Source organism: Amborella trichopoda, chromosome 3, assembly GCF_054954075.1.
Source record: "Amborella trichopoda isolate Santa Cruz 75 chromosome 3, AtrichopodaSantaCruz75HAP2 v2.0, whole genome shotgun sequence".
NCBI classification, from domain to species: Eukaryota; Viridiplantae; Streptophyta; class Magnoliopsida; order Amborellales; family Amborellaceae; genus Amborella; species Amborella trichopoda.
Genome location: NC_142338.1, coordinates 11,922,497 through 11,937,532, shown reverse-complemented (window position 1 = coordinate 11,937,532; position 15,036 = coordinate 11,922,497). Strand labels below are relative to the sequence as shown.

Sequence of the window (15,036 nt, the reverse complement as noted above, 5' to 3'; positions counted from 1 at the left end):
AAAATAATTATAGCTTCCATAACTGTCAATAAGGATAGTAAATAGACTGGTCCTCTGCTATTTCATGTATGGTAATTATAAGAGCTTGGCTTGGGTTTGAGTGGTTAGTTGTTGTCTTCAAGCAATGCAACATCTTAAGTTCAAATCCTACTATTGAACTACCCAAAAAAAAAAAACCAAACTCTATCCATGACATTAAATTCTGCCATCTAAAAACAGTTTCTTCTGTTTCATGAAGTTTGAAAAAGGAAATTGAATTGGTTCTTCACTGATCTACTGAGAACAGTTTCTTCTGTTTCATGAAGTTTGAAAAAGGAAATTGAATTGGTTCTTCACTGATCTACTGAGACTGTCAACAAGCCAATGCAATCTCCCTCATTTCAGCGCAGTTCTTTACTGAGAATGATGAATTAGGATTTTATTGATGGGAAGAGCATAATTTCCCATTAAAAATTTTATACATTGGCCTGCTATGCTTTGCCTTCTCCTCATACTCATTACAAAGCCAAGCTTGGCACTGCGAGTGATCTCATGTAAGCAAGAGGTAATGTGAGTAGCTTCTTTGCCCTTCCGACGTATGCCCGCTTCGTTAAGTTGTCATAGTCGTTTTCCTCTATGGCGTCCAGGATTTTACTGTACAGCATCAATGACGACCAAATCTGTGTCCAAAATTATAAGGTTAATGATAATCAAGAATTGGGATAAAGCTTGGATGATGATAATGATTATTGTAAAACAAGTGTTGCATTTATATATACAGTGGGAAGCATATGGTACAGACATCCACTATCAATCCAAGATGATGAAAAGTGGAGAATTATTGTATCGATTAATTTTTCTTGTTTAGGGGCTATGATCGATCTCCATTTCGCGCATGGAAAGCGAATGGTGGATGTTTTTCTGGTGTACCATATACTATACAAAGCGGTGCATGATATACTTTATCTTCATCTCAAATATGCATTTACCGGCCATCGGCTATCTTTGTCCAAGTGAGAGGCACCTATTTCGGCCTGGTCAAAGTAGAACCTGGCCCTAGCGATCTGTTGCTTCATGAATGCCCTCCAACCATCTGTTACCTTTCTCGACATCACATCGGCATCTGATAGCCCGAATTGCGCCAGTTCATCTTGAGGAAGATACACTCTCCCTCGTTGTGCACTGCATCATTAATATAGGTAATTATGTTGTTAGTTTAAATTTCTGTAACTCTCTTTGTGCATGTTTGATCTTCTGGCAAGAGAAAAAGAAAAAAATTGCGATAAATGTGAAATGCTGGGCTTACTCCTCTCCGACGTCCCTAAGGATGTTGGCAAGCTGATTTCCAATTCCGAGAAAGAGAGCGGCATCGTAGATGCCACGAGTGGACGCTGGGGAGTCAGGGGCAATTCCCATGATCGGAACACTCATCAGTCCAACCGTTCCAGCCACCCTGTAGCAGTATAGGTACAGCTCTTCAAAGCTTTGGTATCTGCACTTCCACAAATCCATCCTCATGCCTTCTATCATCTCTTCAAATGGCTACATCAACATGTAAAAGAAATGAACATTATGTCCGAAGGTATTTTTTAAAAGGGATTGTATACAATGAGACCATTTATCTTTAATAACGGGACCACAATTACTTACCACCATCTGATGTAAAATCTGATAGCTCAAGTGTGTTACATAATTCGAGAAAATTTCTTTCGAATTTTGAGCTTAGTCAATGAAATAAATGTAGTTACCCAATTTCATACACAATGATCAAGGTTAATTGTGACCATCTTGTAACAAAGCTAAATGGTGTCTTTATATACTTTCCCTTTCTAAAAAATATATTTGTTGTCTGTGATCATATATTTTGTATTCTTCTATCATGCCTTCTATCGTCTCTTCAATAGCTCATATTATTATTATTGTTATTTTTCTACAAATCAGATGAATATGAAATTTATTGACTGTAGTCATATCAATGGGGCCTACTTAAAAGAATATTAAAAATATTTCATAAAAATAAAATAACCAAATTGCCATTGAAATTTTATGGGGTATTTTGATCATTTTATTTTTTCAAAAATAATTTTAAATATTTTTTGTATGTGCAAACTTACGAGAGGATTGGATGACCCAAATTTGGTGTTAATATGATTTGTATAATTTTTTTTAAAAAAACAATAATGTTTAGGTGTGAGATTGTGCTTGGACCATTTCAACCACAGTTAGGAGAGAGGTAGCATATATATAAATTCCCTATACCTAGTCGCTGCCAAATATAAAGTTTTTCTTTCTTTTGCGAACTTTTAAATAGGAACTCGAAAGGGAGAGGTGGGGATTGGGATGCTGCGATGTGGGAGAGCTTGTACATGCCTTAAAAGTTGGACTTGGACCAAGTAATATAGTACTGTAGCAGCAAAAAAAAGTTAAAAAACTACAAAAATTATAAATTTTTTTTAAAAAATTGAAAGTATATGCTTAAAGTATGATTAAGCAAAACATTTCAAAATCGTGTTAAAAAATAGTAAAAAATAGACTTTAAAAAATCATGACTGGGGTATTTTTGAAATAATCCAAAAAGATAGAAAATTTTAAAAATAAGTATTTATGGCCAAAACACTTTTCAATTTTTTCCAAAATGATAAAAAACAAAAAAAAAACATATCTCAAATACATTAGATATATTTTTAAATTTTTTAATTTTTTTTTTTTTAATTTTAAACATGCTTGAGTTGAAAATCGACAACTCGGGCTGGATAAAGGCCCGAGCCTGAGCCTGAGCTCAAGTAACTCGGCCGAGTAGAAACTACTCCGCAGATTTTGTGAACACTGGTTTGGATGGATTGCCTCCTCTCTGTTTCTTATTCATGGCTTCTACGAGCTTGATTTTTCTCTCTCTGAATGTACGCAGTTTATCGTTTATGCTCACTACCGTAGCTATGAAAGAAGTTTGCCACTGTTTCAAGGGTGCTGTGACAGGTGGGTTCTTGTAAGTTGAAGAGCATTGGAGATTCAGCATATGGATGGTTTTTTTCCAGCAAGAATCTTAGCTTTTGTGGCCGGAATTTGATTTCCTTGTCATAAATTTGGGTCAGGAAAAGAAAGAGAAGACAGAGATCAAATATTTATTGTTTATGAGGCGAAACTTTAGAGGTTATACAAGCAACTGAAGCATGGGAAGCCTGAAAATATAAACTTGTCCCATGTTGCTAATATCTGATCGAGGGATAACTTTGAAAAAAAAACAAGAGAAAATTACATACATATATGTTATAGTTTCCGTTATTAAGGCTCTACCGAATAGTTTTTGTTATTACTACCGTGTCCATTTTTTTCATGTCAAAACCGAAATTTTAAAAAAAAGACGACTTTACTTTACAACAACTGAATTCAACTAGTTTGAACGCCTAAATTTAGGAGAAATCTTAGGGATTATGAGATGAGAAGATTAGGAGAAATAGTGTGACGTATTCTCTCTACCTCTTTGAAGTCATGATTATTTAATAAAATCAAGGGGAAGAAAGTAGTTTGAGCCCCTAAATTTAGAAGAAATTTTAGGAATTATGAACTTACCAAAAAATAGATGCTCGGTGAAGGGGAGAGAGAGAGTTTTTTTTTAAAAAAACCATTTTTACCCATATAATGTCAAGAGAGAGGATATGTAGACCCATAAGAGAGAAAAAAAATTTAGGCTATTGAAGAACTGAACATTTTGAATTTTTGGTTATTAAAAAACCGAAATTGGCCCCGTTTTTTGTTATTGAATTCGGTTGTTCAACAACTGAAAAAACTTTGAATTCGGTTATTCAACAACTGAAAAAGGGTAAAATTGTAATTTTAAAAAATCGCAGTTTTGACATGAAAAAATAGACACGGTGGCAATAATGAAAACTATTCGATAGAGCCGTAATAACAGAAACTAAAAAACAAATATACTGTCTTCCATGTAAATTTCACATAAAATTGAACAAAAATATAGAAAATATAAAATATTGTGGTACAAACGTAATTTTTCTTAAAATTTAGGTTGCAGAATAAATGGATGGTGCAGATGGCCGCAGCCCACATAAATGGCTGAAGCGGTTTAGAGCAAGGTTTTCGGGACTCTTTTTCTCTGATGATTTGATTTGGAGACTTTATTAGTGCAAACTTATGATTGATTAATCCTAGAATTTAGGGAGATGAAACTCCCATTTCCTGTTACTCTCAGTAGTTAGTAGTATTACTCTGACACTTCAAATGGAGCCTAGTGTCTCACTTGAAGACATAGCTCCATTACATCATAAATTATGAGTACTGTGTCAACTCTTTAAATAGAGATGTCTTCCTTTATAAGTCATAGAATGGTTAGAGTGGAGCTCCTTTTCTGTCGCTAATGTTGGGTTCCAATTCCATAGAGCGATCGCTGCCCTACCGGGCCTACTACGGGCCTCGGCCTGGGCGTAGGGCTTATCAGGTAGCCCGTCCCGTTTGCAAATTTCCGAGTTTTATGGGACGGCCCAATAAACAATGTTGTTTCTCCGGCCTGGTCCATTTAGAAACCCTTTTTTCATTTTTTTATTTTTATTTTTCAAAAAATATTAAAATTAGATTGAAATATTAAAATTTTAAAAAGATATTTTAGCATATATATATATATATATATATATATATATATATATATATATATATATATATATATATATATATATATTTATGTTTTTTGGCTTATTTCTTATTATAAGAGTGGGATAAAAAAAGAACAAAAGAGAGAGAGGAAGAGGGGGAGAGAGGAAAAAAAAAATATTCTTAATGGGCCAGACCGGGCCCAGGCCCAGCCCAATCGAGTTTTTCAGGGCTGAGCCAGTCTTTTTGACATATTTTCGGGCTGGACCGGCTTTTTTGGGCCTTTCCAGGGCCCGGCCTGACAGCGCTTCCCACCAAGTGCATGGACCAAGTAGGGTACCCAATCGAACTACCCGTGTGCATCACTCCTACCATCACGCTACCAATAGTTGTTTGAAATTGCAAGAAAAATCAGATTATATGTGGTTACAATAATTTGTTAGTTACTAAAAGTCTAAACATACATCAATATTCGAATTCCTACCACCATGATCTTAGCTCAATGGTGGGAAATAAAATATAAAACTAATCGGACATAAGAAAATGTAGATTTCTTATGTGGGAGTTTAATTAGACATAATAGAATAAATAAAATAACTAAAAATTTTTATTGTAATTTTTTATCTACTCCTACCACCATGGTCACATAAAAAAAAATTAAAATTTCTTTAAAGATAAATAAAATAAAATACAAAATTAACATAGATATTCATAGGATTTAATTTTAAAAAAATAAAACTATTGTGGGGGGGTGTTTAAGGGAGAATGGGGTTGGGACCTATACCATTCAAGATCCATTTCAGTCCTGGTCTAAATCGAAAATCATTGGTTTTTAAAACATTGGTGATGAGTGAGTTCACAAGAGTAGTTCATCAAATGAATTATGAAGCAACCAACAACCAAAATTTTCACCTTGATATCTACGGGGAATTTACAAAGAGTATCAGCAAGAGCAGCGTCAAGCATGTCATAAGGGCAGCCGCTGAAGATGTCTTGGAGCCTCTCTTCCCACCTATCTAGGACCCTGACGCTCATGTGGTCCGCATTCGGGCCATCAACCAGCTCATCTGTCCTCCTGCACCACACTGTTCTCTCCAATTTTATTATATACAATATGAAAAAGTTTGTATAAGCTTGCCACCTTATACAATAGAAGTTTGGTGCACCTCAAGAATCCAATAAAAAAGAACTTTTTGAAGTTGGAAAACGTTTCAATTCATCATCTCAACCTCCTGATGTATGCATATAAAGAAAAAAAGAATTTTTAAGCCCTAGAAATACTTGTAACAATTATCTTGACTGTCTATTTTCAAAACTTTCAAGTGCTTATAGATATGTTCGATCAACACCATTTTTGAAATTTTGAAATTCATAATTAGTGTTAAGCCTGGATTTTTCAAGACATCGTACCACATCTTCTAGCAAAATTTAGAGTTGCGCCGTGCGTGTATAAATATAATGTGGGCACCTTATACAAACCTCACCATTTAAAATTTTACATAAATTATGTGGATGCTTGTTTAACATGACCATAAGAGAGCCGGTCTTCACCACCCATTAACAGTAACAAAAAATGCTAACCTTGATTAAGTGTAGAGTAGATTTGCTTATTACTTTTAATCTCAATTAGGTTATTAGTAGGGTGCCTTAAACCTTGATTAAGTATAGATTTGGTTGAACCACTTGATGGAGATCAAGTGCATTTGTACATGAAATATTCATGCATAAAGTGCTCTCTCCTACAGCAGCACATGCGTTGGATCAAGTCGCACGATTATCATACTTGGTTTTGATGAACGGTCATGATTGAATGGGAGTTAGTTCAGCAGTAGGATTCGACTGTGGTTAGTCGCAAGAAAAAACGATTTAGAATCTCACCATAGATGGCCCAGATTGCTCTGCGTCGTTCCGGGGTCATCAGCAGTGTCCCTAAACAAATTTTAGGCAACAAGGATGAGCAATGCATGATACATTCAAAAGCTCAAGAAAAAAGTATGATATATCCGATAAACAACATAAATATATAAGGATTGTATACTATGAGACTATTTATCTTTATTACAAGGAAGTTTGACACTGACCTAGATAAAAAGTCTTAGCATACTCTTTGCAGATCTGCCGGCATCTGTCATACGCTTGCTCGAGGAAGCCTCCACCTTGCGGCTGCGGCTTATTGAGAGGTCCCCTCTGCCTCTTTGCCATGTATGATGATTGCTTCTTAACAATCTCTTCCACACCACCAAACCCTACTTCTACCACCCTTATCTTCTTGCTTCCTGCACTCTCACCAACTCTAACCATCTCCTTGCTGCCTTGCCCCCATACCATAGGCTTTCCAAAAGCCATGGACCCCATTTTCTCTCTCCTCCTAACTTCTTCAAAATGCAATGTTTTCTCCTCACTAGATTGGCATGCTAGTTGCATGCAAAATTTTCTCCTTTCTTCCCTCAATGGGTAACCTTGATGCTCCTTTCTTCTCTCAATGGGTAACCTTGCTTCACTGTTGTAAGAAAGAATGGGACCTTCCAATTTAGCTGTTGGAGAGACAGAAATAGCCGATCCAAAATAGTTAGAAAAAAGCTCTGATGACGATGAGAGCGAGAGAGAGCGAGAAATATATAAGAGCCTTCTAATTGGGCTATCAGAGAGAAATATATAAGAGGTTTACAATTGAGATAATAGTTGAAGAGAGCAAGAAATAGCAGACCCCAAATAATTGAAAAAAGAATCCGATGATGAGAGAGAGAAAAAAATGTATAGGAGCCTTCCAATTGGGCTTTTAGAGAGAGAAAGAAATGTATAAAAGGTTTCTAATTGAGATGGTAGAGTGAGAAAGATGGGGCATGGTGGATTAGGGCATTATGTGAGTTCTTTATCATGTGAGGTTTATTCCAAAGTACAAATCACATACGATTTGAAGATGAGAAATGAGATGCTCATTTGTCTGATAACTAGATGTGGTGTCTTGTTGCAGGCGATCAACACGAGAATCTTTGTGTACATGGATCCCCAATGGGCATTGGCCTGTTCTTCATGGATAGAATCTTGATGTAGGAGCACATATATTATATATATTAAATAATTAAAAAAAGAAGTAAAAGTACATATTCCACATAGCATATACGCATAAAATCGACTCACTGCCAAGAAAGACATTATATGCTTAGCCTAGCCAAATGCCATATTTTATTTTATGTGCAAGCCCTATTTTGTTTCTTGCAAACTTGCTGTTTACGGCCACATGAAAACAAAAATTAGCATGGGGCCACTAGATACATGCGAGAGATGCATAAAGGATGGAGTCACGGCTAGGAGGTTAAAGTGGCAGGTTGTCTACGTATTGAATTTTATTTTATTATGGATTAGGGACTCCATCTCTATTGAACTACCCAAATAAAAAACTACATACACAATGCTCAATATTGCGATGAGAATGATCAAGTGGTTGTAGACACTTGCGACTACACCCAAGCTTTAGTATGAGATACAAGGACATCATCTGATGGGATTTATTTAATTACACATTTTTAAATGACTAATAAAAATAATAGATAAATACTTTGAAAGAAATATTGTTTTGGAAATATCTAACCTTTGCTCGAGTACTGCACCAAAATATATGGTCGATATTACCCAATTTTATCATCCCTTGGTACATTTAATTTATATATATATATATATTTTTCCAAAACTTTCATTGGAGTGTTTGCTAGAGTCATGATGATCTGTATTCAAGAAAACGATTCAAATAAATACTCCTAACATAATGAGCTTGATTATAATTAAGAACCACTAAAAAGCAAAAGTCAACTTTAGATCTTGATGGGTTTATAAATAAAAGGGTGCAGTTGGCATATGGATGCATCCGTAGTTGTAGAGGTAAGGTGCACCTTCAAATTTTATCATGGTATATAATTTTGATATAAAATATTTTTAGGATTATTTTAAAATCTATTTTTAGATCTAATTATGAAATTTTAAATTTAAAAAATGGTTAAAATCAAGTAGATCTATAAACATATGAAAATCTTGAAAATAGACGGTGTGGATAATATGTTGTAAAATGCACTATTTCTGAGACTTAAAATCTGTTTATTTTTCATGGTCGTACATCTCGATGTCGAGATGATCAATCAATGGGTTTTTCTACATTAAAACTACCTTTTTCAATGGATTTTTGAGGTGCATCCATAGTTCTACATTATATGGTTGCATCCTTATATAAACTTTTTCCTAAATAAACACTTAATTTTTTTTTGGTGTAAAAAAATTAAAGGGTGTGGTTATATATGGTGGCAACCTCATTATAAAAATAAGATTGCAATGTTCTGTACCATCTATTTTAGTTGGATATTGTAGATTTGACATGTCATTAAGACAGTGTAAATAAGTTACATGTCTTTTGTAGTATGAAATTTATACTGGGCAAATAAAATGAATGGAGTAGATCAGTGCAACCTTATGTCTATAAGTAATTTTTCAAAATTAATACAACTTAATTATTAAGTAACAATACCTAGAAATTTTCACAAAACTATATTGTCATTTTGGAAGCAAGTGTCTTGTACCTTCAAGTATAGAAATTATGTTGAATTGGTTAAAACCTTTTTGTTGGGTGCTATGCTTAGCTCGTTTATGCTAGGTTAAGCTAAACCAACTCCCATGTCCCATAACCAAACTCGGGTGAGGTACAGCTCACATAGTGAGTCTGTGGCTTCATCCCCTTCTAGGTCTGGGGACATTGAACCATCAGACCAGGGGAAACATGCCCTTCGAATCCATGACACCATAGTGGCGAGGTCAGACCTCCACCCACATAGGAATACAACTAGGTATCATGGTCAGTAATACCCAGGAACCATGGGCCACCATATTGAGATGGTCCACAACACGCTAAATAGACGAGGGGTGAGCCATGGAGCACTCCCACAGGAGCTAGTAGCTACTCAACCAAGTTAGTCTAGTTGAGTGGAGGTGGGACCCTCGAACAACCTCGTACTAGCTAGCCCTAGCTGAGTTAACTCTTGCGGTCAAGCACAGACCAATGTCCATTCCCATAACTAGAGCATATAGCTAGAATTCTGGTTCTAGCCACCAGCCTTCATGCCAAGGAGACCTGGACCCAATAAACCAAGCCACCTCAAAGGCCTAGGTCCTCCCATTGAACCTCTAGCTATCATAGCAATTATGGGGGCTGATCCCAAATATCCATTGGAGAACTGGTCTTGTAAGTTTCCTTCAATAGCTTAGCAAGTCAGTAGTACATCATTCGGACATCCGACGAATGAACAATTTCACTCAACATCCTCACTAGCCAATAACCAACACATCAAAACTAGCCACTTCCCCGAGTTCCACCCATGGGGCAACCTACCCAACAGCTCCAGCAGACACCGCAGGTGAGTTGTAGACTGCTAATCCATGTACTCTAGTCCAAGATAGGCAACCAGCCAGCCATGCCCAGTCACTCTGGTGCTGATGGCTAAGTTAACCAAAATGGAAGAAAATATGAAAGCCCTTCACAAGAGAATGAGGATTTACCATTTCCAGACCCTCAAGGACTTTGTACAAGAATACCTAGGAAAATCTCGAAGATTTACCAATGAGATTCATAAAGCCTGGGTTCAAGAATAAGTTTTTGGGAAAGGGGATTCAGACGGGCATGTCCAGGCCTACCCACTCTCAGTGTTGGCTCTGTGATTCAGGCCTAACCAACTTAAAGCAATATTTCAGTATACCTTCTCTGATGAGCCCCTCTTGTGTCATAAAGGGATCATGAAGACTCATCCAAAGCCCTCCTAGTTAAATGTTCCGACAATTCACCATTATCATGGGGTATGACCTATGCCAGTCTCCCTAGGTGAACTAACCCCTACAAGGTAAAAACTTGGCGAATCAGTCATTGACTACGTCGTGCACTTTAAAGAGAACACTTCTCAGGTCCTTGAGTACCCACTCTCTGATCCCACAAAGATCAACCTCACCATCAAGACATTCTTCAGCCAAGGGCATATGCCCTTTTCATTTTACTCCATGTTAGAAAGAGTCAAACACTATGAATCGGCAAAGAGGTGTGCAAAGAGTTTGAAACCGATCGAGCCAATCAAGTCTCATTCACACACATGGCATGAACAAAGTACCACTCTTAGATAATCACACCCATCAACAAGCCAATGAGTAGCATCCTTAGAAAACTACTTGAGCATAGGATCGTTGAATTGCATACAGCTTGATTTCCTTCCTTCCCTTACAGGATAAGTCTAAGTGGAGTGAGTGGCATAGAAATCAGAAAAATTGTTTCATGCGGGCTAGACCACATTTCTACAATATGTAGTCTAGAAGTATAGAACTTCCATCTTAAAGATGAATGCAAACAGCTGGTTCATCTAAAACAAGTGTTTTCTTAATGTAAATATTATTTCTAATTTTTAATTTTTTTTTTTTTTTTCATATTCATGACCTCCATGTTAAAGATTAATATTCTCTAAAAATTATGATCAAATTATATTTAAAATATATATTTATTGCGAAATATGCATTTCTACAATATGCCGTGCTCTAGAAATAATGCCTACGACAAGAGGAATGCCTCACTCTTAGGCACAAGATCTAAAACCTACTTGATGAAGGCATCTTGAAAGTCGAGGAGAAGACCACCCTATTATCAAGAAGGTCAATGAAAGCAGGGCCAACAAGTTGGGAACTCTACTCAGAAGAACTCCTAGATATCACGATGGCAATAATCGAGTGGCTGTGGATTTTCAAACACTTATGATGTGGAAAGAATGTCAAATTTGTATGTTCATTTAGAATAGGGGAAAGCTCGAGTACACCCACTCTTTCAATATATTCCATGTATGCGACCCAAGGACATCATCCAAATGGGATTTGTTTAATTACACATTTTGGATAATTGATATCAAGGTTTAAAAAAACAAAAACTGATTTTAGTTTCATATATTCCATGTGTGCGACCTAATGACATCTTCCCCCGTAAAACTAATTTTCAGTTTTTTTCTATTTTTTGTTTGCCAGAGTCAAAATAAAGTATATCCAAGAAAAGGATTCAAATATATACTCCTAACATAATGAGATTGATTATAACAATCTTCAATATTAGATTACGATGGGTGTATAAATAAAAGCTTCATTTTTTGTTTGGTGTAAAAAATTCAAGGGTGGGGTTTTATATAAGGTGGCAACCTCATTGTAGAAATAAGGTTGTGATGTTCTACTCTTGTCTATTTTAGTTGGACGTTGTAGATTTGCCACATCTTTAAGGCAGTGTCAAAAAACAATATTATAAAATTTACAATAGCCAAATAAATTAGATGGTGTAGATCAATGCAACCTTATTTTTACAAGTAATGTTCCAATCTTGTATAAAAATTTTCCAAAGCTATATTTTAGTTTAACTTAATTATTAAGTAACAATACTTAGAAATTTTCACAAAAGTACACTGGAGTTTAGGAAGCAAGTGTCTTGTAACTTTAATAATACAAATATCCCTAGCTTTTAGAGAAAATTAATCCACCGTTCACAACATATTCTAACTTTAACCTTAGTATTTTGAAAAGTAGTTGACTTTAAATCTCTCACACACACATATATAATTACAACATAAATAGAGATGGGTCCTGTCAAATTGCATATTATGAGAAATCAGCCTCCAAAGACTTCCTTCTTGTGATATATCGGCCGAGCCAGCTTAGGCTTGCATAAATCAAAGTAAAGCCCTTTAAAATCTGTAGGAAAATAATGGAAAGATTTTTTAAATAGATTTTAGAAAAGAAGAAACAAACAAAGAGGAGAACAAAAATAAATAAAATGCCTAGAGGCTGAGTTCTCACGCTTGGTACCCAAAGTTAGGGCCCTGATTGCACGAAGATGCTTGTGTCTTCTCTCCTCAATCTTTGAGGCTATTGATCTAGAGGGTTTTTTTTTCTACTCTAAGTAAGAGTTTTGTTGGGGTAATTCAATAGGGAAGACATGTCTCTACCCGTTTTTTTTAAGTTAATTAGGAGTTAGATTTTTGAAAGTGTTAGTGCGGTGGTGTTATTCGTAAGAATGAAAAACACAATTTGGTGACTAGATATAGGGATGCTAGCACCATTACCCCATTCCTAATGATTAAGGCTTGACTTAGAAAATGATTGTTGTCTTGTTTGTGGATGTTTGCCACTTTTGCACCTACTCACAAGAGTGCAACTTTCCACTTGTGCACACACCTAACAAAACCATTTCAAATTTTTTAAAAACCCATGAAATGGTGTTTGTAAGCCATGCACATGCCAGAGTAAGGCCAAATATTGAGCTCATGCGAATAATAGCTCATGCCCAATGTAGCCCATGACCTTAGTAGTCTGACTCTTGGTAATATAATATGTATATACTCCTATAATGTCTATCGTAGAAGACTAAATTAATAATAAAAGCCTATACTCGCATCGCCCTCACAACAAGTTCGGATCTTTCTAGTAAGAAGTCATAAATGATATAAATGTAAAAATATCATGTCTTATGCTTCTATACTGAGGGTACTATCCGAATATTCCTTTGAAGATGCTTACCAATTCTTCTTGGCCTTCCAAAAGAAAATAGAAAGATATTACAGCTCGCACAAACCATAACCACCTAATGATAGATGAATATCACTATAAAAGCAAGGAAGCTTAGTAGTAGAAAGTACAAGAAAGGAGAGTTGGAGAATAGAGAAAGGCGATATATCAAGAGAGATATCATAGAACTTGGAGCCTTTCAAAAGAATGGAGAGGACCCCCATTTGTACTTGGGTCCATACATGAGCGACACATTATCTACACATACATTGTCGTAGCCCCTCTTCTTTTAGCAGCCATACTTTATCCATTTCTACTTAGCCATTGTATTTGATTAAACAAAGATGCCTCACTCCTCCTTATCTAAGGGTGGATGTTGTTAGAATTTCAAAATACTCGAGAGTTATGTTATATTGATTGATAAAGTATATACAAGACCCCTTATAAATATACGGCTAATAGTAGTTCTGGATAGATACCAACAACTATTGATAATGACTAACTAATATTATCATAATCAAGAGACACCTAATCTTATTAAGAGATATATACCCATACAGATACATATATGTACTGATATGTACTCATAATGATGTATATAAATATAGATATCATACGTTAATACTCTCCCTTAAAGTCAAGATGCTTTGATACAAAGCAGCTGGAGTTTGAACAATATTAAGTTGCAAAAATGAACGAGTTGGATCTTGAAGTCTTCAGTTGGACTTTGAAGTCTTTAGGTGCATGGCTTGACCGATAGAAGTAGTGGTTTCCATGCTCAGATGGCTTAAACAACAAGCATAGAAAGTGGCAAGCCTCATGAACAAAGGAACAGACGGCCTCAGGAACAAACGGGATCGAGTAATGAAAAACTCGATCAACAGGAAACAAACAGGCATTCGAAACATCTGGATCAAGTAACAGATAACTCGAACATAAAAAAAGATCATTTCCGAGGGTTTTTTTTTTTTTTCCTTTTTCTTTTTCTTCAAAAAGAGTCACTTTCTCTTTCTAACTTGTTCGTCAAGTAATGTTTCTCCTCTCTTAAAACACACCTCGTTGATAGAGATTTCAAGAGCCCAAGTCAAAGAACTTTAACAAAAAGTCCAAGTCAGTACGTAGAGTCAACTCCTGACCCTTGCTTGCAAATCCAACGAAAGATATTATTATTATTCTTATTTAAGAGCCAGCGTGCAAGAGATCTTGGAGCACACTGCGGAAGATCAGAAGTTTAATGCAAAGGATGAGTTATTAATGCTTGGAAGCAACAAAAGTTTGCATTGTCTCAAGTCAATGCAAGGTAAACACAGGAAGTTTGCATTGCTTGCAAGGGACGATGGGATATTGATGCAACCGAAGTTTGTAATAGAGGTTTAACAATGCAACAAAAATTTGCAAGGTATGAAGATGATGATGCAAGGTTTCAAAAGACAGAACAATGAAACATACGTTTGAGAGAGACGTCAATTCAAAAGACAGAGCGACGCCAAAGCAAACAAAACTCCGAGACCTATTTTAATACCCAATATTTAGAGAGAGAATGAGTTACTAGCGAAGGAACAAATCAAAGAACGAATGAGTCGAAACTTGTAATACGACTCGCCAGTTCCCAACTCACCAATTCCCGACTCGCAAATTCCCAACCTTAGATCTGTTGGGTTTATGTGGCTTTTAAAAGCCTTATGAGTGCTTGTAAAATGATATGATCTAGTGGAACGTGAACTCAGTGCGAGTGTGGTCCCTCGTGGACCATATTAAGAAACGATGGTTTGCTGATACTGATCTGTGTTTAACGATCTAAGCCAATCGGTTGGAAAAAACCCATGTTACTTGGGCATGAAGAACAAACCAATGATGGTTTATGGGTTAGCCCTTGATGAGGTCAGAGAATATGCC

The 15,036-nt window shown here is 36.0% G+C and overlaps 1 protein-coding gene across 1 annotated transcript; it reads right to left on the bottom strand.

Annotated features, from left to right (window-relative positions):
• Window positions 1-392: 392 nt before the first annotated feature.
• On the bottom strand, window positions 393-7,233 carry LOC18432609 (phytoene synthase 2, chloroplastic). The gene is made up of 6 exons (XM_020666277.2): window positions 6,663-7,233; window positions 6,460-6,510; window positions 5,494-5,666; window positions 1,286-1,521; window positions 969-1,161; window positions 393-659 (listed from the first exon to the last, which is right to left on the bottom strand). Exons 1-6 carry the CDS (start codon window positions 7,003-7,005, stop codon window positions 498-500), a joined length of 1,158 nt encoding a protein of 385 aa, XP_020521936.2. The 5' UTR covers window positions 7,006-7,233; the 3' UTR covers window positions 393-497.
• Between the last annotated feature and the right edge of the window lie 7,803 nt (window positions 7,234-15,036).